Here is a 25,193-nt window from a genome sequence, read left to right as displayed (position 1 = left end):
TGTATAGAGCTTACATATGTATTAATCCAGGATATACACAGTTTATGTCCCCACTTTCCAGTTAGTGTTATTTTCCATTTTCTTTCTTTCTTTCCCTCCCTCCCTCCCTCCCTCTCTCTTTCTTTTCCTTCCTTCCTTCCTTCCTTCCTTCCTATTACCCTTTCCCTCACTTCTTCCCTCTCTCCCTCCCTTCCTTCCTTATTTTCTTCCTTTCATTCTTTCTTTCTTTTTTTTTTTTTTTTTTTTTTTTTAGAGACAGAGGGTGGGGGTGGTGGAGGGGGAGAGGGAAAGAGAATCTTTTTTTTTTTTTTTAAAGATTTTATTTATTTACTTGACACAGAGAGAGAGAGAGGATCACAAGTCGGCAGAGAGGCTGGCAGAGAGAGAGGGGGAAGGAGGCTCCCTGCTGAGCAGAGAGCTCGAAGCAGGGCTCAATCCCAGGACCCTGAGATCATGACCTGGCTGAAGGCAGAGGCTCAACCCACTGAGCCACCCAGGCACCCTTGAAAGAGATAATCTTCAACAGGCTCTACAGCCAGTGTGGAGGTTGATGATTCAGGGGTCCATCTAATGACCCTGTCATGATTCTGAGATCATGACCTGAGCCAAAATCAAGAGTTGGGATGCTTAACCAACTGAGCCACCCAGGCACCCTTATTTTCCATTTTCTATATAACAATAATTTAATGATTGCATAAGCTTCAATGGAGTGGATATATCATAATTTACTTAACAGTTCTCTGTTTGGGGCTTTTGGCTTATTTTCAATTACTTATAAAGCTGTTATATTCTGCTGTCTTGTGTATTTGTTAAAATAGTTTTTTCTCTCTTTTCTCTGGATGATTTCATTGGGATAGATTTCCAGGATTAGGATCACTGGATCAAATGGACAATCAAATTGATGTCTCTTGGTCTGGCTTATTAAATTGCCCTATGCAAATGTTATACTGATTTGCCATGTCATTATGCTTGAGTAAACACCTTTCCCCCGTATCTTTCACAACTCTGGGTATTTGCGGTTCCCCAACTTGTCTTCACATTGGAGTCACCTGGGGACCTTCAAAATATCTTGAGGCTTATGCCCTGCCCCCAAAGATTGTGATTTAATTGGTCTCAGGTCTGGTTTGGGATTTGAAATTTTTAAAAAATGTTCTCAGGTAACTCTAATATGTGGACAAATTTGGAAATCACTGAGTTACATCATTTGTAAAAAATTTCACTATGGCTATCTATGCAGAATGGTACTTCACCATCGTTTCCTTTTGCACATCTGCAAATATTAGGGAGGATCTAGTTGTATTTTCTCCCATGTGAATTTTCTCCCATGTGAATACCTGCACTTTTTTTTTTTTTTTTTCAAATAAGCTCTGTGCCAAATGTGGGGCTTGAACTCACAACCCTGAGATCAGCAGTTGCATGCTCTATGGACTGAGCCAGCCAGGCGCCCCTGTTCCTGCTCTTAACATGTATTTTTATATTTCAAAAAGACATCAGCTTAATTCCAGGGAATATTTACTATTGGAATCTTCAAGTTAGTCTTAACATTTAAAAAATAACTTTAAATCAGTGAATTTTCAGAACCGATAAAGGTGGAAGGACACAGGGAGCCCGGGTAGAGGGCAACGGAATGCAGGGAGAAAAGCCCCTTGTCACCTGCCAGGGAGGCAGAGGAGAGAGCCGGGCGCCTGGGCCCAGTGCTGTCTAGGGCTCTGACAGTGGAGAGCAAACCCCCTCCTGGACGGGGATGGGGGGGCGTGTGAGAACTCTGTCCATGGTCCCTAGCCCAATTCTGCAGTTTTGCCCTGCAGGCATCGGATATGCTTCCCAGATGATTGTCGTCCTCCTGAACATCTACTACATCATTGTCCTGGCCTGGGCCCTCTTCTACCTCTTCAGCAGCTTCACCATCGACCTTCCCTGGGGAAGCTGCCACCACGAGTGGAATACAGGTAAGGTCATCCCTGGCGAGTCCCCTTCCTCTTGCCGCTCAGCCACATAAACCAGGACTGGGATTATCCGTATATCCCCGGCATCCCATCCCCAACCTTAACTTGGGACATTCTAGATAATCTGCCAAGTAGGTCACAGAAATCTTGTATCAAAGATCAGCATGAGAATTCACCAGCATCACAGGCAAAATGTCACACACTAAAAAGAACGGTCTCTCAACTGTACTCAAATTTTAAAAGTTAGTGCATTCAATTCATAGATTATGAAGTCACAGATTATGCAAATAGACCTGATTTCTTTTTATGTAGTTTAGCCATTTATTTCTTGCAGTTTGAAGTCTGATCACTTCGGTGTATGTATTGTTTGTCCGTTATCTTTGTTCCTCCCGTCTTCTTTCTGATACTCTCTTGGGTCTTTCGATCTCACAGTCCATCTCGGTTTAACCAGGGAATAAGCTGTTTTGTGCATCTTCCTTATGATTTATAAACACGCTTGATTTCTCCTGTGCTTGTAAGACTGCTTGTGACTCTCTTAGAAGACAACAGGAGTCACCTGTGGCCACAGGCCTACTGAGTCGATTTGGTAGAAAGTACAAAGATTGAAAATCCCTAGGGTAGTGCCGTCCAAGAGAACTGTCTGCGATGAGGAAAATTTCTCCATACTCTCCAACATGGTAGCCGCCAGCAACATGTGGCTGTGGAGAGCTTGGCATGGGCCCAGTGTGTGTGAGGACCTGAGTTTTTAAGTTTTTGTTTAATTTTAAGTAGCTTAAATGTAAGTAGCCCCATGGGGCTGGAGGCCAACCCAAGGACAGCACAGGTGGGGAACTGTCCTGCCTGGACCCAACATTTCCACTTGCTCTCACGGCCCCAATATCCCTCAGTGCTCATCACGGGGGCCCAACCTGTGCCATGACTCCTTTTTTGGTTTGTTTTGTTTTGCTTAGGTGAGGTATTCAGTTCTGACCAGGAGTCTGAGCCCTTTGCTTGCCAAGGAGGCACACTTGGCAATGCTTAGCAAGGCCCCTCTGGTGCTCAGACACTTATCCCTTTCTAGGAGGTTCTGGTGCTGATCTCTGCCACCTTCATCCCACCAGCTGGCAAGCGAAGAGTCCAATCTTGGAGGCTCCTCCCCCCACAGACCTAGATTCCTTAGGTTCTTATTTTTTAAAGATTTTTATTTTTTAAAAATTTATTTGATAGAGAAAGAGAAAGAGAGAGAGAGATCACAAGCAGGCAGAGAGGCAGGCAGAGAGAGAGGGGGAAGCAGGCTCCCTGCTGAGCAGAGAGCCCGATGCGGGGCTCGATCCCAGGACCCTGAGATCATGACCTAAGCCAAAGGCAGAGGCTTTAACCCACTGAGCCACCCAGGCGCCCCTCCTTAGGTTCTTCTTAAACGTGCCTGGTGGTGCCTACCCTGAGCCCTGACTCCACTGTGGCACGCACTTACTTTCTGGTGCTGGCTACATCATAAGCGCTCAATAAAAATATTTTGTTGGATGAGTCCAGTCTTAAAAATTGGTTCTATTCTAGTATTTTCTTTATTATTATTTTTTTCTTTCTTTTTTCCCTCCTTCCTTCTTTCCTCCCCCACTTGTTCATTCTATTTATCCTGAAATCACCCTTGACAACCAGCTTGTCAGATGTTGATTTGATCCAGATCTCAGGGGAGTTCCTTTTGTAGAAATGTTGCAAATTTCTGGTGGCCTAGGGCTTTCACTTCAGGGTATTGTGAGGCCTACAAACCTTGGGGTTGACTGGGGGATCTCTGAGACAATCTCAAGGCACATTCCATACCTGAGTCTTTTGCTTCTTGATATTTTTGACATTTATCCTAGTGAGTCTGGTTTTACTCAGAGCCTAGCATCATTTGTAGCAGAAGACATCCCATCCTGTCAAGATGAAACACCATTTTTCTGGGCAAGCTGAAGCTTCAAGGAGAGAGAGGGTTCTGTGGAAAGAAGACTCCATGGGCATTCATTCAACAGACATTTATTGAGTTTCCACCCTGTACCAGGCTCTGTTCTAAGCACTGGGGTTATGATAAGGCACACAAGGGTCCCTGCCCTCATGGAGGTTTTGTCCTAATGGCGAGACACAGACCGTAAACAAAATTAAATGCCTAATATGTATTATGTTAGAAGAAAGGTTAGGGAGAAACATATAACGGGAAGGAGGAATTGGGAGTTTTAGGGGTGGCAGTTGTCATTTTCAATAGGGTCATCAGGAAAGGCCTTACTGAGATGACACAGGAGTTGTGCTCTGAAGGAGGGGTGGTGGGGAGTCAGCTGCAGTGCAGAGGCCCTGAGGTGGCCTTGTGCCACACTCTGCTGTCCAGGGAATAGCAGGGTGTGGCTGGAGCAGGTATCGCCGGAGCAGGTCAGTGGGGACCCCCTCCCCAGGGGACAAGGTCAGACATGATGGTGGTAGATTGAAAAGGGCCTCAGAGGCCATTATAGGGGTCATATCTTCTTTCTCTGTGTGGGGTGGGAAGCTCATTGGAGAGTTTTATGTCACAGATGTGATGTGGAGTTACTTAAATTTTAACAAAATCATTCTGGCTGCTGTGTGGAGATTGCACGAGGGAGGCAAGGGTAGGAAGCAGAGGGCAGCGGAGGAGCCACAAAATGGTGGGGACCCACAGGTGGCCGTAATGAGAATGTTCTGATGGCAGGTGTTGTGGAGGTAAGGCATACAACTTGCTGAGCTGGATTCTAGCCTTCAGTCAGTCATTCATGACCTGCAACAGGCCATTTCTAAGAAGATTCCCTTTCTCCATGTGTACAATGGGGAAAACTATCTGGTTTAAAGTTTTCTACGATTATTATGCTAACACGACGTAAAAAAGAATGCAAGCCCCCGCCCCTCATCATGAAACTCCAAGGTCATTTACAAATAATTAAGAGCCACTACTTACCGGGCGCTTTATACTCAGGATTTCATGTAGTCCCCCATCAGTCTCACAACTGGGTATCACTATGTGCGTTCTAGGGTCGAGCAAAGTGATGTCAGAGAGCCACACAGCAAATGGCCAGAGGGTCAGCATTCGAGCCAGAACTTTCTGACCTTGTATCTGAACTCTTGGCCACTCTGCTTCATGTCTTCCCTAGAAAAGGTTATTATCCTTCAGAGATTGTGCCTTCATACAAGGCAGTGACCTAGAAATATTTGCAAACTTTGAAGAAGGCAGAAGCAGAGCTCCCTTTGTGATCCCATCTTATGATGCTTTAGTAAGAGTATGTCCCCAGACATTTAGAAACCCGCCCATGAAGTCATGCGGGAGAAGGCGCAGTAAGCTTGTTGAAGTTACCTGTGTTTGAGGATGTTGTGTATGGACAACTTCAGCCGAGTTCCTTCCAGATCCCTTCCTTCCCATTGCCCTAAAATTTCACACCCCTCTCTCTGGCCATGCCAAATAGTGAATGACCTTTCTCTTGCTTCCTTCCCTGGGACCCACGGGTAGAATACTGTGTAGAGTTCCAGAGGACCAATGGCTCCCTGAATGTGACCTCTGAGAATGCCACCTCTCCTGTCATCGAGTTCTGGGAGTAAGTGAGGCCCTCTCCCCATCCCAGTGTGGGCTGTGTGTTGGAAAAGAGGGCGTAGGGATGAGCTCATGTGGTGGCCCTGTCACCTAAGTGGCTTCCCCTGACCCCCTGCCTCCCGCTGGGCTTGTATTCATGATTAATGCAGAATGGGTTTCAGATATGAGAATTTTGCAACTTTCCTTAGGCCACACCTGCCTTCCCTCCCCCCATCCCCACCCCCATGTTAGATGGCGCACATGTGTGTGTGGACACTCCTAATTCCCTCTGCCCTGCAGCTGCGTGCAGGCTGCCTCCTAGCCCCCCTCCCTCACATCCATGTTCACCTGGTGATTCCTAACATCAACACATCCTGAAACCCTGGTTGGGAATATATGTGTTTGCCCCTCCCTGTCTAGGTTAAATTGGTGCTCAGCCTCCCAGACCACACTTACCTGGGAACAGTTTCTAGTTGTCTCCCTTGCTATCTATCCCCATCTCTGGGCAAAGGAGAGCCTTGTGAATCTGAGCGGAAAAGAGCTGACGAGCCTTTGGACGAGAGCCTGCAGGCATGACTCTGCTGCCTGAGACATGTGGGCCACAAAACTGAGGCTGGGGGCAAAGGCGGAGCCCAGCCCAACCTTCTCTCCCCAGGAGGCGGGTCCTGAAGATCTCTGATGGCATCCATGACCTGGGGGCCCTGCGCTGGGAGCTGGCCCTGTGCCTCCTGCTCGCCTGGGTCATCTGCTACTTCTGCATCTGGAAGGGGGTCAAGTCCACGGGCAAGGTCCGTGCTGGAGAGCTCCTGGCCCCTCTCTCTTCCCAGGACTCCTTGCCCTCCCTGGCGGCCCAGTCACCCAGGAGCTCCCAGAGCTGTAACTTGGTCGGGGATGGGAGGGAATGAGCCCCTCAAGATTGAATGTGGCTCCCTTGGTTCTGGGCCTCTCCTTGCTTCACTCCTGTGCACTCTGGTATGTGGGGAAATGGAATGGAAAGGCGGGAGAGAGAGAGGCAGGAAGGACACTTCCAAGGAACATGATCTAATAATTTGCCGTATGTGGGGGCACGTTGCAAATTGAACACCCATCGTGGCTCCCTGATTTATTCAACTGTTCTTTGGAAAAAGAATCCCACTGAGACCATTCATCTCAAAATGATCCGCAACCACCCTGAGAACTTGGGGGTGGGCACTCTCTGCCATAGAGTGTATGAGGCATTAGAGGGCATTCTGAGTTCTTTTGGACTCTTGCCCTGGAGGCCTCTGACAAGGCTTCCTTCCTGATCTGGCTGCCCAGCTGCGCTAAGCATGTAAGCCCTGTGAGGACAGGGATCACGTGTTAGAGAGTTTTTGGTACCCGACAGCCCTTGCCAAAAATCTAAGCACCTTTGCTCGGAGCATGCTCGAGTTCATTCAGTCACTTAACAGATATTTACCGGGTACGTGTCAGGGGGAGGTGGGTGCGTTAAGCTGGAGGGAGAGAGGGCTAGGGGAGGCTGTGGCTTCGGGCCAAGGGCAGATGGAGCTGGAACAGCTGCAGGGGTGAGAAGGAGGGGGCAGAGACAAACTGTCTTGACCTCCTCTGTGTGCTCAAAGTGAGGAGCTCTCGCCTCCTGCCTCTGTAGCGGGTCTCGGTCTTGGTCGGTCTCAGCGTCCCTCCTCCCAAACTCACGGGTTCCTTGTCTTTCATCTGCCCTCTGGTTAGGTGGTGTACTTCACAGCCACATTCCCTTACCTCATGCTGGTGGTCCTGTTAATTCGAGGGGTGACGCTGCCTGGGGCAGCCCGAGGAATTCAGTTTTACCTGTACCCCAACCTCACACGTCTGTGGGATCCACAGGTAAGAAGCCACAGACAGGGGCCAGCCATCCCGTGGCTCTAGAGGCTTTTTCCCTGCTCCTGGCCCAAACCCTCTGGCAGCGTATATGGTGGCGTTTGGGGGGGGGGGGGGTCTCTGGCCACGTGTTAGCAGCTGTCTGTGGTCCCCTGCTTGGTTCGCAGCCGCCAGGGAGCCCAGGCCTTGTCCTCAGGGGCTCCAGCCTGTTCCCACTCTCCCACTTTTCCTATTGGTGTTCTCAGCTTGATTTCTTACCCCTCCACCAGCCCCCCTGGTTTCCTCCCTCTGCCCACGTGGCCCATTCCAAGGTCCCTCAGTTCCCCAGCCCCTCCCACGGCCAGCTGGGTTGGTGTTGAGTTTCCCATCAGTTGTCCAGAGGCCCCGGCCTCCTCCCTCCTCTCCGGCCCGTCCCTCCTGTCCTGTGGGCTTCAGCCAGCTTCTTTGAGGCCTGGCCCTCCCCGGGGGTGCTGCTGCTTGTTTCCTGGAGAGGTTTGGAAAGCAGAACCTGAAAGAAAAGCCACCACCGCTGACAGGTTTCTTATCTTCTCCTGTTTGGCAGCCATTTTGAAAAGCTGGCAAAGCCAGGAGGTATGGAGGGCCAGAGGGGAGCTCCACCCCAGGGCTCCTAAAATGCTTTGCCCAGCTACGTGCCCCGCCTATGTGCTGTGGCTCCCTGGCATGGAGGTCACCCTCTCTTTGGGTGCTGGAGGGGCTCTCTGTGTCTGGAAAGGGGCCCTGAGGAGACACAAGGTGGGAGGCTCCCAGCACAGAAGAGACCAGAACAGCCAATGGCTTCGCACACGTTGCAAATGCTGAGGTCCCTGCTGGACAGGGCCTGGAGTGGGGGTGGGGGCGGGATCCAGATGCTGCATTTTTTCATGGTTCCCAGCCACCCTGGCCGAGCTGAGTCCTGCCATCCTGAGTTCTGCCCGCGACCAGAAGTTGCCAGAGCACTCGTCTTCCAAAGCTTCTCGCGGAGCCTGGCAGCCTGGCGTGCCAGGTCCTGCTCAGCGATCTGGGGGACTGTGGGCTTATCCTTCCCTCCCCTGTTTATTGGACACAGCGGAGGTGCGGCTTGCCTTTGCCTCATCTCCATGCGAGGCACATGGGCCGTAGCCCGGCTAGGGAGCAAAGTGTATAACTGTGGTCGGGCTACGGCTAAAAGGCCCCCAGAGATCAACCAGGGCAAACTCCTCATTGAACAGATGAGAAAACAAGGCCCAAAGTCACACAGCAAGTAAGGGGCTGGCCAAACAAAGTGTAATTTTATTCTGTGATTCGGAAGCCCTTTGACGTCTCTGGAGCCCAAGTGTTGTGGGTCGTGGCAAGCAGGAGGGTGTGGGGACCAGCTTTGAAGGTCAGGGCTAGAGAGGCTGGCTTGGGTCTCATGAGCAGGAGGGCTCCAGTGTTGTTCTGGAAGAGCAGAGGGATGATCCAGGGGCTAAGCTGCCGTCTGCCTTCATCTGGGGGGTTGGGCTGGAAAGAGAAGCCTGTGTTCAGGCAGGGGACGGGCAGGGAGGCCGAAAGAGAAACAGGAAGGAAGGCTCTGGTATTTCTTGAACAGATTTTTGGCTTCAGTGATCAATGCCTCATTTGTTCTGATCAGCTGTTTGTAGTCAACAGTGACTGAGCCCTAACTATGTCCTATCGTCATTACGTGCAGTGTCACAGCTAACCCTCAAGGCTGATCAGTGAGGTGACCCCATTTTATAAGAGAGGGAGGCCTAGAGAGCTTAATGCATTTTTCATCCTCACATTTGCAGCCGGAATCTGGGTCCGAATGACGACAAATCCCATATGCTTTATGATCTCTTGAGGGCAAAGTCCCCATCTGCTCATCTTTATTTTTCTCAAAGTTCATTCATTCAGCAAAAAGTTTACTCAACGTCTATTTATTACGTGACAGGTTTGTTCCAGCAAACGCAAAGGAGGTGGACCAGATGGCCTTTAACTCTGAGCCTTAACAAGGCCTGATTCTGTATCTGGGTCACTGCGGGGAGTAGAACCTCTTTTCACTGCCATCCAGGATACCACCCTTCCAACTCCAGCCAGCTGTAGGCTGCGCAGAGAACATGTGCCTTCCACGTCCCCTGAGGCCATGAGGAGGGAGATGTTTCCAGAGCCGGACTTGGTCTGTGCTTCCCAGCAGCCTTCTTGGCCCCTGGGTCCCCATCTCTGGCTGCAGCCAGGCCTCTGTTATGAACAGAGCAGCAGCCCGCAGGTGTGATGGCCCTGCCAGAGCCCTAATTGAATGTAGTTGGCACTTCCCAGGAAGTGTGAGAATTCCAACTGGCATTTGCCTGGCCCTTGAGAAAGGTGCGAAATTCCTGCCAGCCAACACAAAGACCAAAGACATCTCTGTCTGCCAAGCACTCAGTCTGGGAGCGGGGAGGTGGGCAGAGACAATGCTGGGTTCATCTGGCTCCCTCCTCTCTTCCTGCCAGGCTTGCTGCAAGTCCAGCAGGTCACTGCCCCTCCCGGTGTTCTGTGGGGCTCATCCCTTTCACACGCGGGAGGGGCTCCTGGAGACCAGGACTCTCCTGGGCAGTCCTTTCTTTCCCTTGCCTGGCCCTTTGTTCTGCTGCCTTTGTTCGGTAGATGGATAGGGACTTAGGGTGTCCAAAGAGCCCTCTTGGAACCTTTGAAATCTCAACGTTAAGCTCTTCTAATGAAGGGCTTGTTTAGGGAGGTGGTTAGAACATTGATTAGAGTGGGTCTTTTTATTTTGACTTCTATGCGACCTCATGATCACTGGAAGGCCAGTTGCCTTTTGGAAGTAACCACAGTAACCACAAAGAGCAGCAGGAGCTGACACATTTATTAAGTGCTAACTGTTTGCCAGGCACTTTTACTGAGGGCGTGACGTTGGGGAGCTCCCACGCAGCCCCACGAATGCCTGTCGGCTTCACCTTACAGATGAAGAAACTCAAGCGTAGAAAACTTAAGAAATTTGCCCCAAATCCACAAGAACTAGCACGCGGGGGAGCTTGGGTTTTATGAAGTGGTCTTACAGAGTCTGCTGTCCTGATGACCATGATATACATTTTCCAAAGAGTATGAATGTGAAAGTTTTCAGGGCTGCTTTTCACTATTCCAGAAGGTGGGACAGGGAACTAATACTTATTTATGTGCTGAGGATTTTGCATATATTATTTTATTTCTTATTGTACCCATTTCCCTGAGGAGAAGAGTGAGGTTCGGAGAGGTTAAGGGACTTGCCCAAGATCACACAGCTAGGAATTAATAGAGTTAAGAGTTGAACCCAATTCAGTGCGACTCTGAAGCCCAGGCTTTATCCATTACACACTAGTGCCTTCCTAAAAATAGTGAACATAATCATCCTTGGGATTGAGCTCAAAGTCGAAAACCTCCTACCTGGATCTTAGAGGTCTCTGTCCTCTGCTCCCCGCAAAGACCTCACTCTCCTTTTGCCTACACTCAACCAGGTGTTTCTCACACTTGTTTTATTCTTGATCAGTCTCCTGTCGTAGCCAAAGACACACTGGGGCTTTGTTTTAGAAACCAGAACTGCTGGCGTGGTCAGGGAGCAGGTCGCCTGTGGTGGGGAACAGAACAGCCAGCTCTACTTGTTCCTGCGGCCCTTCCTCTGACCCCTTTCTTCTCCCCATCCCAGCAGGCTTGTCAAGCCACAGCTGGGCCAAGAGCAGGGGGCTTGCCAAGCTGCTGGGGAGCGGGTTTTAGTCAGAGGCTCTAGGTCTGACCCTCACCCTCTGAACTCTCAGCCCTCCTGCTGCATTTTCCTCTGTTCTCATTAACCTCTGCCCCCAACCCAGTCGTAGTCTGTCCCCCTCAAGGCAGGGTGAACTGCCAAGTCACAGTCTTTCCTATTTTTTCTTCCCAAGGCCAAGTTCATGAAACTTCATCACCATGGGGGTTGCGGCCCCTGCTTACGTGTGGGGAGCCGCAGAATGTCTCTGAGGGCAGCGGAGAGTTTCCCCGGTAACTCACGGGCACTGCCAGGCCCGGGAAGAAAACTTCCAAGACCCGAGGCTGGGCAGGCTCCTGGGCTATCTCCTGGATGGCCCACTGGGGAGCGGTCACCTGGGCTGGCGGTTGTGGGCCCCCAGGTAGAGAGGGGTGTCTCCCAGGCTTCCCTCTCTGGGCCTAGGTCAGACCTTTGCCCAAGTTCAGAGCCTCCAGCCACAGGGTCCCACCTGTAACCCAGTGAGAAGGAATGAAACAGAACAGAGGGACCCGCAGTCACTGACTTCCTGAGGTGACTCTCTTCACAGCCTCTGTGGGGATGGGGTTCACAGTGAGCAGAAGGGATAGGAGCCCAGAGATGATCTCCCCTTTTCTTCACCGTCTTTCCCCACCCTGCTTCGCGTCCCACAAAAGTGGAATACAACGAGAGGAGTGGGTGCCCTGGGCGGGTTCCGGGCGCTGGTCCTCAGGGCCTGTAGGGCAGGGATTCCCGCCTCTGGCTGACACTAGGATCATTCAGGAAGCTCTGAAAATAATGCAGATTTCTGCAGTTTTCTTAAGTCCTAGAGACCTGACATCATAACTAGGGCTTGCTATTGGGTCCCCGGGACCCACCCCAGTGCTGGGAGAAATGGCCAGTTTAGCAGGGGCGCGCGTGACAAGACCGTGAGGGAGGCCGGGGGGCGGTGGTGATGGTCAGGGAAGCAGGGAGAGGCGGGCCAGCAGCTGAGGCTTTGGTGGATGTGGGTACTGGGAACTTGACATGAAAGGAAGGAAAGCAGGGTTCTGTTTGGGGGCTGTTAGCAGAGGGCGAGGCAAAGGCAAGAAATGGGGACCCCAGAAAGGTTAGGCCCAGTGTTTTCTGCGCCCGTAGCTTAGTGTTCCCTTGTGGTGCTGCATCCTCTGAAGACAGGAGGCACCTGGGAAGGGTCTGCAGCCCAGGGACCCTACCTCCTGCAGATCAGCAGGGTTGCCCAGTCCTGCTCGCCTTGATGTGCTTTCTCCTCGGGATGTTATTGTAGCTGTTAAATCTAAATCATAACATGTCCGGGCCGGCTTGGCCAGCTGAGACAATAATGGTCCTCACCGGCCCCGGGTTTAGCTTCAGAGCTCATCCCCCCAAGGAGTACACAGCACGTGCATTCCTGTTCAGCCTCTTGCTTTTGTGAGCTGAGGATGACTCTCTCTGCTTTCCAGATAGAGGACTTTGAGGGGCGCAGGGCAAAGATATGTTCTCGCCATGGCGCTGATATGAAGGACCCCCTAGGTCCAGAGATCCTGTCCTCTGGGTTCCTTCCAACCCCGTTGCGAGGAGGACCCAGGAAGGGAGAAAGTAGGGGAAGAACCAGGACTTTATTTCTGTTGCGGAAAGTTGGTGCCAGGCCTGGCTTAGTCCTAGAACTCTTTCCCAGAATCCTCTTCCCTGGGTCCTCCAGGCTTCTCCCAGAGCCTACTGCCCACGCCATTCTGGTAGTGCCCAAGAAATGCCTTCCAGGGGCCTGTTGGGATAGTCGGGTTGCAGGCTGAGCCACTGCTAGCCAGCGCTCGGCTCAGCCACAGGCCTGTGTGTGCCATGGAGCCCTGACAGCCTGGCTTTACTGGGGTGCAACGTTCTTGCCTTTTCCCTGCGTAGGTGTGGATGGACGCGGGCACCCAGATCTTCTTCTCCTTCGCCATCTGTCTGGGGTGCCTCACCGCCCTGGGCAGCTACAACAAGTACAACAACAATTGCTACAGGTGATTGGAGGGGTGGGGCCCGGGTCCCTGTCCTGCCTTTCCCCTGCCCCGCCAGTGTGCTAGGTCTGGGTGATTTGAAGGGTGCAGCAGCTCATGGATTTGTCTCCCCCCTACCCATCTTCACCCCCACTTTCCCGTGCCCCAGGGCCACCAGTTGCTGAAGGCGAGCCAAGGATAGCATGGGCAGTGGGATTTCCTCCAAAGGCTGGGGTGGTTGTGGTTGGCTGGGAAGCCACCACGGGGTCCAGCCCTCTGGCTAATGGAGAGGTTTGTGGGCTTGAACCTGGGAAGTCATTCATTGTGCCATGCAGTGGAGCCTCATTTGCCCCAGCCAACGCTGAACCCTCACCTACTTTTACCTCATTGCTCCCCATCTCATGCCTCCCCCCATCAGGGTTGCCTCCAGCCTCCTGGCTTCATATCAGAGCATCTCAGCCAAGTTCAAGCTAAATAAAAAATAAAAAATCAAGTCCTGTCTTTCAAAATCAGATTTGGGGGATGAGAATCACATGTTGCTTGGGATTGCCCATGTCCATAGCCTCCACATTAGCATGCCAGACTGAATTGTGTCCGAGCGGAAGCGTCCTGAGAGGAGTAGTGGCAATAGGGCAGGGGTGGAGCGGGGAAGCTCTGCAGCAGTTCCTAATTTTTAGATGAGTATATTACTTCCTTAGAACCTTATTCTTCTGGGACCACTGTGACTGAGTCCAAGTCTTAGCTAATAGATTGAGGAGTGTGCGTGGGGGAGCAGAACCCAGGCCTGGAATGCTCATCGGGATCCTGCTGGCAGCCCCCCTCTGGCCTGCGCGGAGGGCTGAGGCTGTCTGCCCACCTGAGGGGCTTCCTGCTGGCATCCTCGTGCTGACCCGGCCCATCTCTGTCTCCCGCCTGCCCCGCAGGGACTGCATCGCCCTCTGCTTCCTCAATAGTGGCACCAGTTTCGTGGCCGGGTTTGCCATCTTCTCCGTCCTGGGCTTCATGTCCCAGGAACAGGGGGTGCCCATCTCTGAGGTGGCCGAGTCTGGTGAGTGCTGGGGGCTGCGTGCCAGGGCTGGGTTCTGGGAGCTTTGTTTGAACCTTCGCCAACTGGGGTCTGGACACATTTCTAATGTCACCTACCCTGGGGTGCTCACCCTTCGGTGGCCGCATCCCTGGGAAGACCTGGGGGAGCACATCCACACTCACCCCAGCTTAAGGGCAGAGGGGTGTATGGGGAGCATTGCCCACACCTGGCCTCCTCTTCCTTACCCTGGAGGCAGCCGACATGGCCAGGCTCGTGTTTCTCCTTGCAGAAACATTTTAGGCATCTTTGAGAAGAGAAAGGCCCACATACACATACGCACGTACGTGAACATTCGTGCAAGCTGAGCACGTAGTACTATTTCTATCTCTTAACCCCCCTTCTAGAAAACCAACTGATATAAAACTATAGATGCTGTTCTGCCCTTTGTCTTGTTTTGCCCCCTCCAAAATGTATCTGGAAGATAAGTTTATGTTGGCGTGGAGTTTCCTCCTCTTCACCATGCCGTATTTAACAAAATATGGTTGTTGTTGCTTTTATATTTTTTATTATTTTTTAAAAAGAGTTATTTATTTATTTTAGAGAGAGAGAGAGAGAGCAGGCACAGGGGGAGGGACGGAGAGCAAAGGGAGACAGAGGGAGAATCTCAAGCAGATTCCCTTCTGAGCCCAGAGCCTGATGCAGGACTCGATCCCAGGACCCTGAGATCATGACCTGAGCTGAAGGCAGACACTCAACTGACTGAGCCACTCAGGTGCCCCTGTTGTTGCTTTATTTTATTCTTTAAAAGATTTATTTGAGAGAGAGACAGAGAAAGAGAGAGAGAGAGAGAGTATGTGTGTGCTCACACAAATGGGGAGAGAGGGCAGAGGGAAAGACTGTCAGCAGACTCCCTGAGTGCGGAGTCCCATGGGGTCGGGGGTGCTCAGTCTTGGGACCCTGAGATCAGGACCTGAACTGACACCAAGAGTCTGCGGCTCAAGCCACTGAGCCACCCAGGCGGCCCCTATTATTGCTTTTAATCAAGAACCAGTCCCCTACCTGAGTGAGCTGTCAATGTCTCCTGCCCTTCCCTACTCTTGAGGACCACCCTCTTGCCCTCTGCCTCAAGACAGTGTTCCATCATGGCCTACCCAAGCGTGCCCTGTTACACAGAGGGCCAAGCACTGGGAACTGACATCACTGATTCTTAGGAAACCTGATATTTTTTCACTTTTTTTTAATAGAATTTTTAAAAATTTATTTATTTGTCAGAGAGAGAGAGCACAAGCAGGCAGAGCAGCAGGCAGCGGCATAGGGGAGAAACATGCTCCCTGCAGGGCAGGGACACCCCCCGCCATGCGGGACTTGATCCCAGGACCCTGGGATCATGACCCAAGCCAAAGGCAGACGCTTAACCTTAACTGACTGAGCCACCAAGGCATCCCCGTATTGTTTCACTTTTATAAAACATTTGCTCAATGCCAGGCACTGCAGGAAGCAGTTTGCCTGCACCAGCGATGGAAAGCTTTGAGGCGGGACTGGGATTATCCCCATCCCTCCAGTGTGGTGAGTGGGGGCTCGAGGAGGTAAACGACCATCCAAGATCCTAGTCATACTGTTTCTCCGAGGAAGCTTCTGTTGAATGAAGCCAGGCATGGGCAGGTGTATCAGCTCCCGTCGTCTGAGCCAGCTAATCTGAGAGACTGTTACATCAGTGGTACTCTGAAATGAATGCCCGGTCACTCCTAGCCTTTTCTGAATGACAGAAAAGGCTCTGGGTGCAGAGGTGGCAGACTGGTGGCCCCGGGCTCAACCTAGTCCTTGGAGGTATTTTCTTTGGGAGTGTCTTCTAGAAAGAACTCGCCAATTGCCGTGGTGGAGTCATGACAGCAGCAGGTCTCATCAACTCCCGCCTGCGCTCATTTGACTCTGGGTCAGCGGCACAAATGCACGTGGCCGGGGCGCCTGGGTGGCTCAGCGGGTTGGGCTGCTGCCTTCGGCTCGGGTCATGATCTCAGGGTCCTGGGATCTGGTCCTTAGTTGGGCTCTCTGCTCGGCAGGGAGCCTGCTTCCCTCTCTCTCTCTGCCTACTTGTGATCTCTCTCTCTCTCAAATAAATAAAATAAAAATCTTTAAAACAAACAAACAAACAAACAAACAAATGTACGTGGCCTGCCTGGCCTCTAAGCTCTTTTTAAGGGTGAAACCTCTGGTTTGGGGCAGTAGATCCCAAGAGTGAGCCCTGAGGATCTGGGGTAGAGCTCACAGAAATGCAGGTGATCTTCCCCCTTTGTGTCTCCCGAAGCCCCTTACAGCCACAGCTTCTAGGAGGTTCTGCTCTGTTCCTGCCAACAAGAACACAGTGGGGGGTGCCTTGGAGATATGGGCACCAGGTGGAGGTTGGGATGGCTTCTCCCAGGCTAGGTGGGGGCGATGATGGAAACTTGGGGTGAGGTTTCCTCTGGCTCCTGTGATTCCATCACCCGCACCGGGCAGCCTTGGGATCTCATGTGGTCTGGAGGCAGCCCAGGCACTGGGCCGTGTTCTTCTGCTCCTTGCTGTAGGCCCTGGCCTGGCTTTCATCGCCTACCCCCGGGCCGTGGTGATGCTGCCCTTCTCTCCTCTCTGGGCCTGCTGCTTCTTCTTCATGGTCGTCCTCCTGGGACTGGACAGCCAGGTATCAAGAAGCGGTCGTGCGAGAGATAAGTGGATGTGTGCGGGCTGGAGGGTGGGAAGGCGTGGACAGGAGGTTGAGCCCGATGTCCCGAGGGACCTTAGGAAAATTGGGGACCGGGTGAATGTCTCAGGTGGAGGCCCATCTAGGGACCAAGAGGGACTCTGCAGGGTAGGTCCAGACCTGAGCACACCAGGACGGTGCCGGGTACTCGAGCGCCGGGGCAGGCCTGAGCCTGGGAGCAAGAAGCCAGAGGTGGCTGACGGCAGCAGCATATTTTGGGCGCTCTCTTTCCCTCCAATTCTTTTGCCCTCTCATCCAGTTTGTGTGCGTAGAAAGCCTGGTGACGGCGCTGGTGGACATGTACCCCCGTGTATTCCGCAAGAAGAACCGGAGGGAGCTCCTCATTCTGGGCGTGTCTGTCACCTCCTTCTTTGTCGGGCTCGTCATGCTCACAGAGGTGAGGGTCCGGGAGCTGTGGAGGTGGGGACTGGGGGAGGAGGAGAAGCCAAGCTCCCAGGCTTCAGGGCCCTGGGACTCAGTCCCTTCCCAGCCACAGCCAGCACCCAGTAGGTGAGGCCTTCCTCTGCCCTGGGAACACCAGCCACCCACCTCTGGGGGCGGCTGAGGGGTGGTTTGGCTCCACGGTAAGCTAAGAGGTATGAGAAGGATGGTCAGGAAGTTCTGGGTTAGGAAAAATGGCCTCTCCAGCAAGCTCCCATGACTTCTCAGGCAGCTGAACCACGTTCCCGGGAAAGACTTCAAAGGCAGAAAGGGAGCCCTGGGGATGGGTGCTATTCTGTGTTTTGTCTCGAGGGAGAAGGAAGGAGACGGAGTTTGTCGTCTTCACAGTACTGATGATGGCCTCTGTCCTGATCCTCCGCCAAAAAGTACACACGTCGTCTCGGACTTCTGGGTCAATCCCTAAATGTTCTCAGGGATGAGCTAACAATAGCCGTCTGTTTTATCTATCTTCCCTCTGAAAATAATAAAAAAAAATTTATTGTCTCCTATTGGCCCGAGTGCCTCCCAGCTCACAAACTATATTCTGTTTTAATATCTGTCTCCCATGATCACCAGGTCTGCTCTGTGCCTGTGGGTGTGAGGCTGGAGGCCAGGGTGGGTAAATCTGTCTGTTTCCTCCGGATACAGTTCTGGTCTGTTCTCTCTCCCGGCAGGGCGGTATGTACGTATTTCAACTCTTTGACTACTACGCTGCCAGTGGCATGTGCCTCCTGTTTGTGGCCATCTTTGAGTCCCTGTGTGTGGCCTGGGTCTATGGTGAGTGACCCTCCCCCCGGGGCCTAACCCCAGGGCTCACCGCCACCTCATGGCCCTTGGACTAAGAGTCATCTGCTGTTCTCACACACTTTTTCCTGGAACGCCCCCTCTGCTTGACCTCAAAAATCTCAAGAATCCTAAATCGCTACCACTGGAAGGGCCCTCCGGAGGTTGCTTCGGCATCCTCCTGGTCATGGCCGCATCCAGACTGCCCCGAGTGGGCCCATCCTAGCCTGTCCTAGCCAAACCTCTTCAGCTCTTGACCTTGACGATCAGAAAGTCATTGTCTTTGCTATGCTAAGGCCTGGCCCCTGCCATGTATGCCTATGAATCCCTGGGGAAGAGAGTCTCCCAGCAGTCATTGGAAAGAGAACCATGTTATCTTCTATTTCTTGGTCCTTGCCCATCTGGCCCGTGCCTTGGATGCTGAAGAATGTCCTTTCTCCCCCTTTCCTTCCTTCTCTTCTTCCTGGTAGGAGCCGGGCGCTTCTATGACAACATTGAAGATATGATTGGATACAGACCGTGGCCTCTCATCAAATATTGCTGGCTCTTCCTCACCCCAGCTGTGTGCACGGTAAGAGAACCTCAGGGGTAAAGTGACATGAAGGCAAAGAGAAATGGTGGTGGTAGGAGGGTAGATAGGCTGTTAGCTCTAGAAGGGACTTCTCCACAGGGACTGAAAACCATTTTACATTTTCACTCCTCCTCCTGTTGGATTCTAGAAAATGGTTAGCAGGGGGCGCCTGGGTGGCTCAGTGGGTTAAGCAGCTGCCTTTGGCTCAGGTCATGATCCCAGCGTCCAGGGATCGAGTCCCGCATCGGGCTCCTTGCTCGGCAGGGAGCCTGCTTCTCCCTCTGCCTCTGCCTGCCATTCTGTCTGCCTGTGCTTGCGCGCGCCCTCTCTCTGATAAATAAATAAAAAAATCTTAAAAAAAAAAAAAGAAAATGGTTAGCAGGGTAGATGCTTCCTTTCCAATTCACAGAAGGTCAAACCGAGGTCCAGAGCTACCAGATGGTTTGACCAACACCACGATGTGAGTCGAATGTCACAGGCAGGACAGCAACCCAAGGGCATTGGGCTGCTTGTGGTGGTACTAGTAACCACAGCAATTATAAGAACACCATTACAGAGCTCACACTTTGTGCCAGGAATAAGGTGCTTTGCACGTTTTAACCCACTTGATCTGCACAAGGACTGCATGAAGAATTACTCTCATACTCATTTTATGGATGAAGCTGAAGCCAAAGAGGGTCAGCCATTTGCCCTATCGAGGAAATAGCAGTGAGCTGGGATCAAGTCCAGCAGCTTGGCTGCAGATTCTGAGCAGTAAGCCCCGGGGTGCTGCCTCCTGGGGCTTTATCTTGTATGCCTGCTGCTCCCCAAGTGCCCACTTACAGGGTGTAAATGCGGCCCAGGGGGAAGGAGGTACGACCCCCTGCCCTTGAGGCCCTCGCAGCCTCACCTGATGGTGCTGGAGCCTTAAGCACCTGAAAACATTAACAGTCTCATGACCATTTCCTAGCTGAGGGCCAGCTCCGGTAGAGGTACACAGGGGGCACGGGGCCCTGCAGGGAGAGGGGAGGCGCCCTGGATGTTCTGTTGAGAATGTGTGGATTTTTAGCAGACTGTGGTTGAGGGTTGTGGTTTGACTGACTCAGATGAGCCTGGAGGCCAGTCCAGGCTTGCAGAGTGAAGGATCTCTGCCAGCTCTTCCAGGGGTGCGGAGGGCACAAGGTTCCTGCTCTCCCAGCCCCTTTCTCTTCTCCTCTCCTCCTCAGGCCACCTTCCTCTTCTCTCTGATCAAGTACACTCCGCTGACCTACAACAAAAAGTACACGTACCCTTGGTGGGGTGATGCCCTGGGCTGGTTCCTGGCTCTGTCCTCCATGGTCTGCATTCCCGCCTGGAGCTTCTATAAACTCGGGACCCTCAAGGGCTCCTTCAGAGAGGTAGGGGGTTTGTGGGGAGGGACAGGAACACAAGACGATGACATAGGGCCCCATGAGGATAGACCGATATCCACCAGGGTAGGAGTTGGGACACGGGGGTGACACCACGCCTGGAGAGGCTGCTGGGGAGGGACAAAGTGAGTTCTTACAACTCTCAGAAAGAGACTGATGCCTCCAAGTCACAGGCTGGGATGTGGGGGTTGGCACCCGGCCACCTGGAGGGCATGTGTGTGGGGGGTGGGGGGGTGGCAGGCAGACACTGATGAGCTGATGAAGGCGGCGGGCAGCCATGCCCCTGACACCAGCTCACGAGAGCCACCTCCACTTGCCTTGCAGAGAATTCGCCAGCTCATGTGCCCAGCTGAGGACCTGCCTGGATGGAAGCGAGCAGAACCCTCAGCCCCTGCCACACCCAGGACGTCGCTTCTCATACTCACAGAGCTAGAGTCTCACTGCTAGGGCCATGGGGCCCGGGATCATGCCCATGGGCCTGGCTTGGGGACCAGCTGCAGAAGCCACTCCGCTGGGCATCTCTGCCTCCACCTGTGGTAGATGAGACACAAGGGGATGGTTTGGAATCTGCTTGGGGCTGGGCTCCTCCTTCCAGAACTTTCCTGCTCCAGGGCTGGCCAAACAGGTGTGAGATGCTGGTATCAAGAGCGCCCCCTTTGAGACAGGCCTAGGGAGGCCAGGTGAGGGCTGGTGGGTGGAGCGGGAGCCCTGTCCCTCTTACCTTTCATTCCATTAAATCCATGTTCTTCCCACCAACTGCCGGCTGTTCTGCCTAGTTCCTGCTTTGGCTGCCTTGAGCACCATCTCACTGTAAAGTTGTGGCTTTAGAGTACCCCCCTCTGCCCCCTCTCGGCCCTGTCTCTCCTTCTCTCCCTGAGTTCTTGTGGCCCAGGAGCAGAGGGAAAGGACAGTGGGACCCAGCTGAGACCCTCCATCTTCAGACACTCACACCAGAGGGGTCTGTCACACTCCATCCATGCTCTCACCTCCCCGGAGCCCTTTCCCTCCTCCTCCGGTCCACGGACTAAGCAGGGCAATGGAGGGGGACATGAGGGAGACCTGAGCCCTAGCTGGAGGAAGGAAGAGGAAAGCGTGATGCTTGGGCTTCTTTCCCCCCACATTCCCCTTGCCCCCTCCCTCCCTGATCCTGCCTGCCAAAACGGTGTGTGCACGCGCACGCCCGCCCAGGTCCTGAGACCCGAGCACGCAAGGGACAGCAGTGACTGCAGACCTGAGGCGGCAGGTGCCACCAGCCCTGGCAGAACGGGTCCTACCCCAGCTCAGCCAGCAGAGGGACCCTACTTCCTCAGGACCACCTCGCTCTTCTGCTCAGGGCGGATGCCAGAAGCGGCACCGCTGGACGTGGCCACAAGGGGGCGGCACTGCCACGACCAAGGCTTGAGGTTTGGGCCAGAGCTCTTAGGGTCAGGCTGCAGAGAGGATCCAGGTGGCAGGTCCTTCCTGGGGGGGTGGGGGAGGGGGTGGCCTCCGTGTCCACGGAGTGGGGTGATCACACAGGTGTGTCTGCAGCCTTTAGGTGTGGAGCTGGGGCACACTTATCTCTTGGTGTATAGGTATGTGTGTGTGTGTGTATGTGCCTGAACACGGTGCTTTCTTTCTCCCTGAACGTGTGGAGGCTTCGGTGTCGGCCTGACCCACCTCTGCTCAGATGGTTCTTCTGCTGGTGTCTGGGGGAGCGTCTGCGAATCTCAGAGCTGCGGACTAACGACAGTATTCCTGGGTGATTTCCCTAGTTTGTTTTACAGGTCAGTTAGTGGGAAAGTTTGCTGAAACTGTTGCCAGTCTTCAGGTTTTGATATTTTTTGTTGCTGTTTGGAGAAATTATCAAAGTCAGTGGTCACAACCCTCCCGCTTGTTGGTGTCGGCTACTCCTTCCTGCACCGTGCCTAGCTGGGCATCTCCCGGGTGCGCCAAGCTCAGTCACGGTCATAAGGTGGGAGGAGAAAATGTGCGAGGGAAACCTGGCGTCTCCATCCATCTGACGATGTTTCCAGAACACTGCTGTGTTCTGGCGCAGAGTTGTCACTGCTGTGACACTGTGCTATCTTCATGATGGTACAAAATAGATACCATTTCTGCAATGACAAATTGTGGCCGATGCTATGGAGGAAAAGCAAAATGCCATGAGAAGGAGGGATGGGGTCTGGGAAGCAGGCTGCTGGTTTAGGTGTGGGCAGGGGTGGGGAAGGCCATTCTGAGGGTGTGCTGGCTCTCCAGCCAGCCATCTGACCACAATTGCAAGCAGCTGTGAGGCCAGGGAGGAGGATGCCTGCCTGCAGTCTGGTGATGGCTATTCGAATCCTAGATGGGAGATTCATTAATACAGGCTGAAAAGAATCCATTGGCCCGAGGCTCAGGAGATGCAGGGTCCAGTCCTGACCTGCCTCTAACTTGTCTTTGTGGCAGTCCCATGCAACTGAAGTCTTCGCATGTTTCTGACGGAGGGAATACCGTGCCCCCACCTAAATGCGGTCCTGTTGTAGGGCTCAAATGTGGTCATGGGTGTGAGAGCCCTTTCAGTCATTCAGTGCCAAGCGGTGTGAGGTCATTAAACTAGTTGGAGGGGATGAATGAGGGCGATCTGCTCTAATAACCCCGGGGGAGGGGCAGGGACAGGCAAAGGTGTGAGAGAAGAGCCACTTGTCAGCATCAGGGTCGGGAACCGGAGCAGGAATACCTGCACTTGGCTTTAACGGAGATGGTGGGGGAGGGGCTGCTATCTGTCCGTTTGCTTTCTCTGCCTGGAAGGGCAGAAACTGGATCCTGCGGTTTTTCGAGGAGGAAGACACAAAAGAAAGGGGACCTCTCTGACCTAGCAGCCCCACCTGTTAGAGAAGAAAGGCAGGCACAGGAGAGTGTGGGTAGCTCCGTCAGTTAAGCGTCCCACTCTTGGTCTCGGATCAGGTCATGATCTCGGGATAGTGGGTTTGAGCCCTGAGTCGTGGTCATGTGGCTTAGTGCTCGGCATGGAGTCTGCTTGAGGCTTTCTCTCCCTCTGTCTCTACCCCCACCTCCTTGCACGTGCACGCTGTTTCTCTGATATAAATAAATCCTAAAACAACGACGACGACAATAAAAAAAATCAAAAGGCAGGTGCAGGGGTGCCTGGGCAAGTGATTATAGAATGGAGAGAAGCGACACAGTATCCCGGAGCTGCAGGCAGAGGCCTTGCAGACAGGGAGGAACCGACAAGGCGCTGAGCCCACCGGGCCGCCTTGGAGCCTTGGGTCACACACCGCAGACCTCGCACACGCCTCCTTCCTCACCCTCAGATAAATGTGCACCAACTCAGACGCTTCACAGTCAGCCCAGTGTACTCCTTTATAGGAGCTTGCCGTCTTGGCTTGGGTCCGAGCCCTCCTACCTATTTGCTATGTGACTTTGGTTCAGTTCACCTTTCTGAACCTTCATTTTCTCCTCTATAAAATGGAAATAATAAGACCTAGATCAGTGTGTTGTTGGAGGCCAGTGGAGAGTGTAGGGAGAGCTGCCCTGGGGACACATTTGAGAAAATCCACCTTTCCCCCCCATGCTCTAGCCCCACAACATTGGGTCATCCATGAAACACAAAAGCCCAGGAAGAGTTCAGAGGCATCTTGGCAGTCTGCTGACCTCCTCAGCCCCTGGCATCAAGTGGCATTGGGCCCAGAAGAAAGGCTACCCATTTCCTGAACGAGGCATTTGGGGGGTGGTGGACAAGGGAGAAGTAGGCGCAGAGTAACTCTGCGTCCTGGGGTCCCAGGGTCCTACCCAACACAAACAGTATTGTCCAAGAAATGCAGGAGCTGAGTCCCCCAAGCTAATCTATCCCCTGAATCTGGGAGGGCAGCGCCTTTCCAAGAAAATGGAAAACTGGGTCAATTCTTTCCCCTCAAATTGCATCCCTCCTTCCTTCCTTCCATCCATCCAAGAAACATCCAGTGCCTGCTCTGAACCAGCACTCTATTAAATGCTGAAGGCAGAAACAAAGAATTGGGAAACACGTCCCTATCCTTTAGACATTTCTGGTCTGGGAAACAATGACGCTGCAGTGGGACAAGAAAGAGTTGGATGCTCAGAAAGCGAGTTCCATGCCAGGCTCTCAAAAGCGTGGGCTCAGATGAAGGTGGGGGAGGAGAACATTTTATGGGGTTCACGGTTCTCACAGCGGCAAGATAACTGAGTCACTTAGCCATATTCCTTCTTGTCTCCAGAAACATCCAGTTTGGAAAGCATCTTAGGAAAGCTTTCCAGGTAATGAAGGGATTTCCACCTTTTGCAAAGACGGGGTCTCTAGCCTCCAAGAGTTTACTAATTGGTCTGAATACCCACTAGGGGTGGGAAGCTGCAGGGGCTGGGGTGAGGTTTGAAGAAGGGGGGCTCAAAGTCAAAAGGAGTCCAGGGCCAACAAGGCAGCTATTATCTTCCAGGGCAAAGGAGAGGAGATAAGACTGCTTGTCCCTGTATAACCCGAGGTCCTTGTGGAAAGCCCAACACATTGTAGGCATGAAATGCCATTTTTGAATGAATGAATGAATGAACCAGGAAATTTCCCCTCTGCCTAGTGTGATTCTCTTTCCTCTCACTCCCCTTCGTGGAGAGGCTGGGTGTTTTGTTCCAGAGAAGCGGCCGCTGCTGCCCTGTATCTCATGGACTTTGGTGTCCCCACTGCACTAGGCTCTAGGGCTGACATGTGGTGGACCCAACATGCAGGGACATATGCGGCAGCGCAGGTCACATCGTCCCAGCTGAGCGCAGGGGTAACTGCGGTATGAATTCTGCTGGGGGCCATGGGCAGCTCTGCCAGGGCTGACCCTCTGTCTGCCTTCTGGTTTCACAGAGGCAAGGAGTCTGAGAACTGAGACTCGCTCCGGCTTCCTTGCGCTGGGGAACCCCACAGGAGATGCTGCCAGGGGCCTCCAAGGCACCCAGTGGGTCTGCTTGATGGAAAAGTACAGACTGAGATTCTCACTTCACACCCCAGCCCTGCTGGGAAGGTCGAAAATACAAAGGGGAAGCTCATGCAGAGGGAAATTTCCCTTTCTCCCCACAACTTCCCCTCCCTCCACACCACTTGGGGCTTAAAAATCACCGTCATTGTCTTGAAAAAGGCCCTGGGGGGCCATTCTGAATGAATGACCTGTGGGACAGTCCTGCACCCAGCGCCATGAGGGGCGTGTGTAGGACCAGAGATGAGGACCTTGCTCTGCATAATCTCACTGAGCACAGAGCAGGGGGCACACAAATTCATTCAGCAAATACCGGATCGTCACTGTTGGT

The 25,193-nt window shown here is 52.8% G+C and overlaps 1 protein-coding gene across 3 annotated transcripts in view; it reads left to right on the top strand.

The window, feature by feature from the left end:
- Positions 1-20,669, top strand: part of SLC6A13 (solute carrier family 6 member 13) — a 41,605-nt gene extending 20,936 nt beyond the window's left edge. For all 3 annotated transcript variants that reach the window (XM_032349167.1, XM_032349169.1, XM_032349170.1), the window contains 12 exons: positions 1,809-1,949; positions 5,413-5,497; positions 6,128-6,260; positions 7,177-7,311; positions 12,887-12,990; positions 13,890-14,014; positions 16,558-16,670; positions 16,990-17,127; positions 17,846-17,948; positions 18,425-18,525; positions 19,731-19,901; positions 20,238-20,669. In XM_032349167.1, the coding sequence (XP_032205058.1) occupies positions 1,809-1,949; positions 5,413-5,497; positions 6,128-6,260; positions 7,177-7,311; positions 12,887-12,990; positions 13,890-14,014; positions 16,558-16,670; positions 16,990-17,127; positions 17,846-17,948; positions 18,425-18,525; positions 19,731-19,901; positions 20,238-20,360 (1,472 nt within the window). In that variant the 3' untranslated portion in view covers positions 20,361-20,669. The remainder of the gene's footprint in view (positions 1-1,808; positions 1,950-5,412; positions 5,498-6,127; positions 6,261-7,176; positions 7,312-12,886; positions 12,991-13,889; positions 14,015-16,557; positions 16,671-16,989; positions 17,128-17,845; positions 17,949-18,424; positions 18,526-19,730; positions 19,902-20,237) is intronic.
- The last annotated feature ends 4,524 nt before the right edge of the window (positions 20,670-25,193 follow it).

The sequence above is a fragment of the Mustela erminea genome, chromosome 6 (genome assembly GCF_009829155.1).
Source record: "Mustela erminea isolate mMusErm1 chromosome 6, mMusErm1.Pri, whole genome shotgun sequence".
Lineage (NCBI taxonomy): Eukaryota > Metazoa > Chordata > Mammalia > Carnivora > Mustelidae > Mustela > Mustela erminea.
This window is presented reverse-complemented; position numbering and strand designations above follow the sequence as displayed.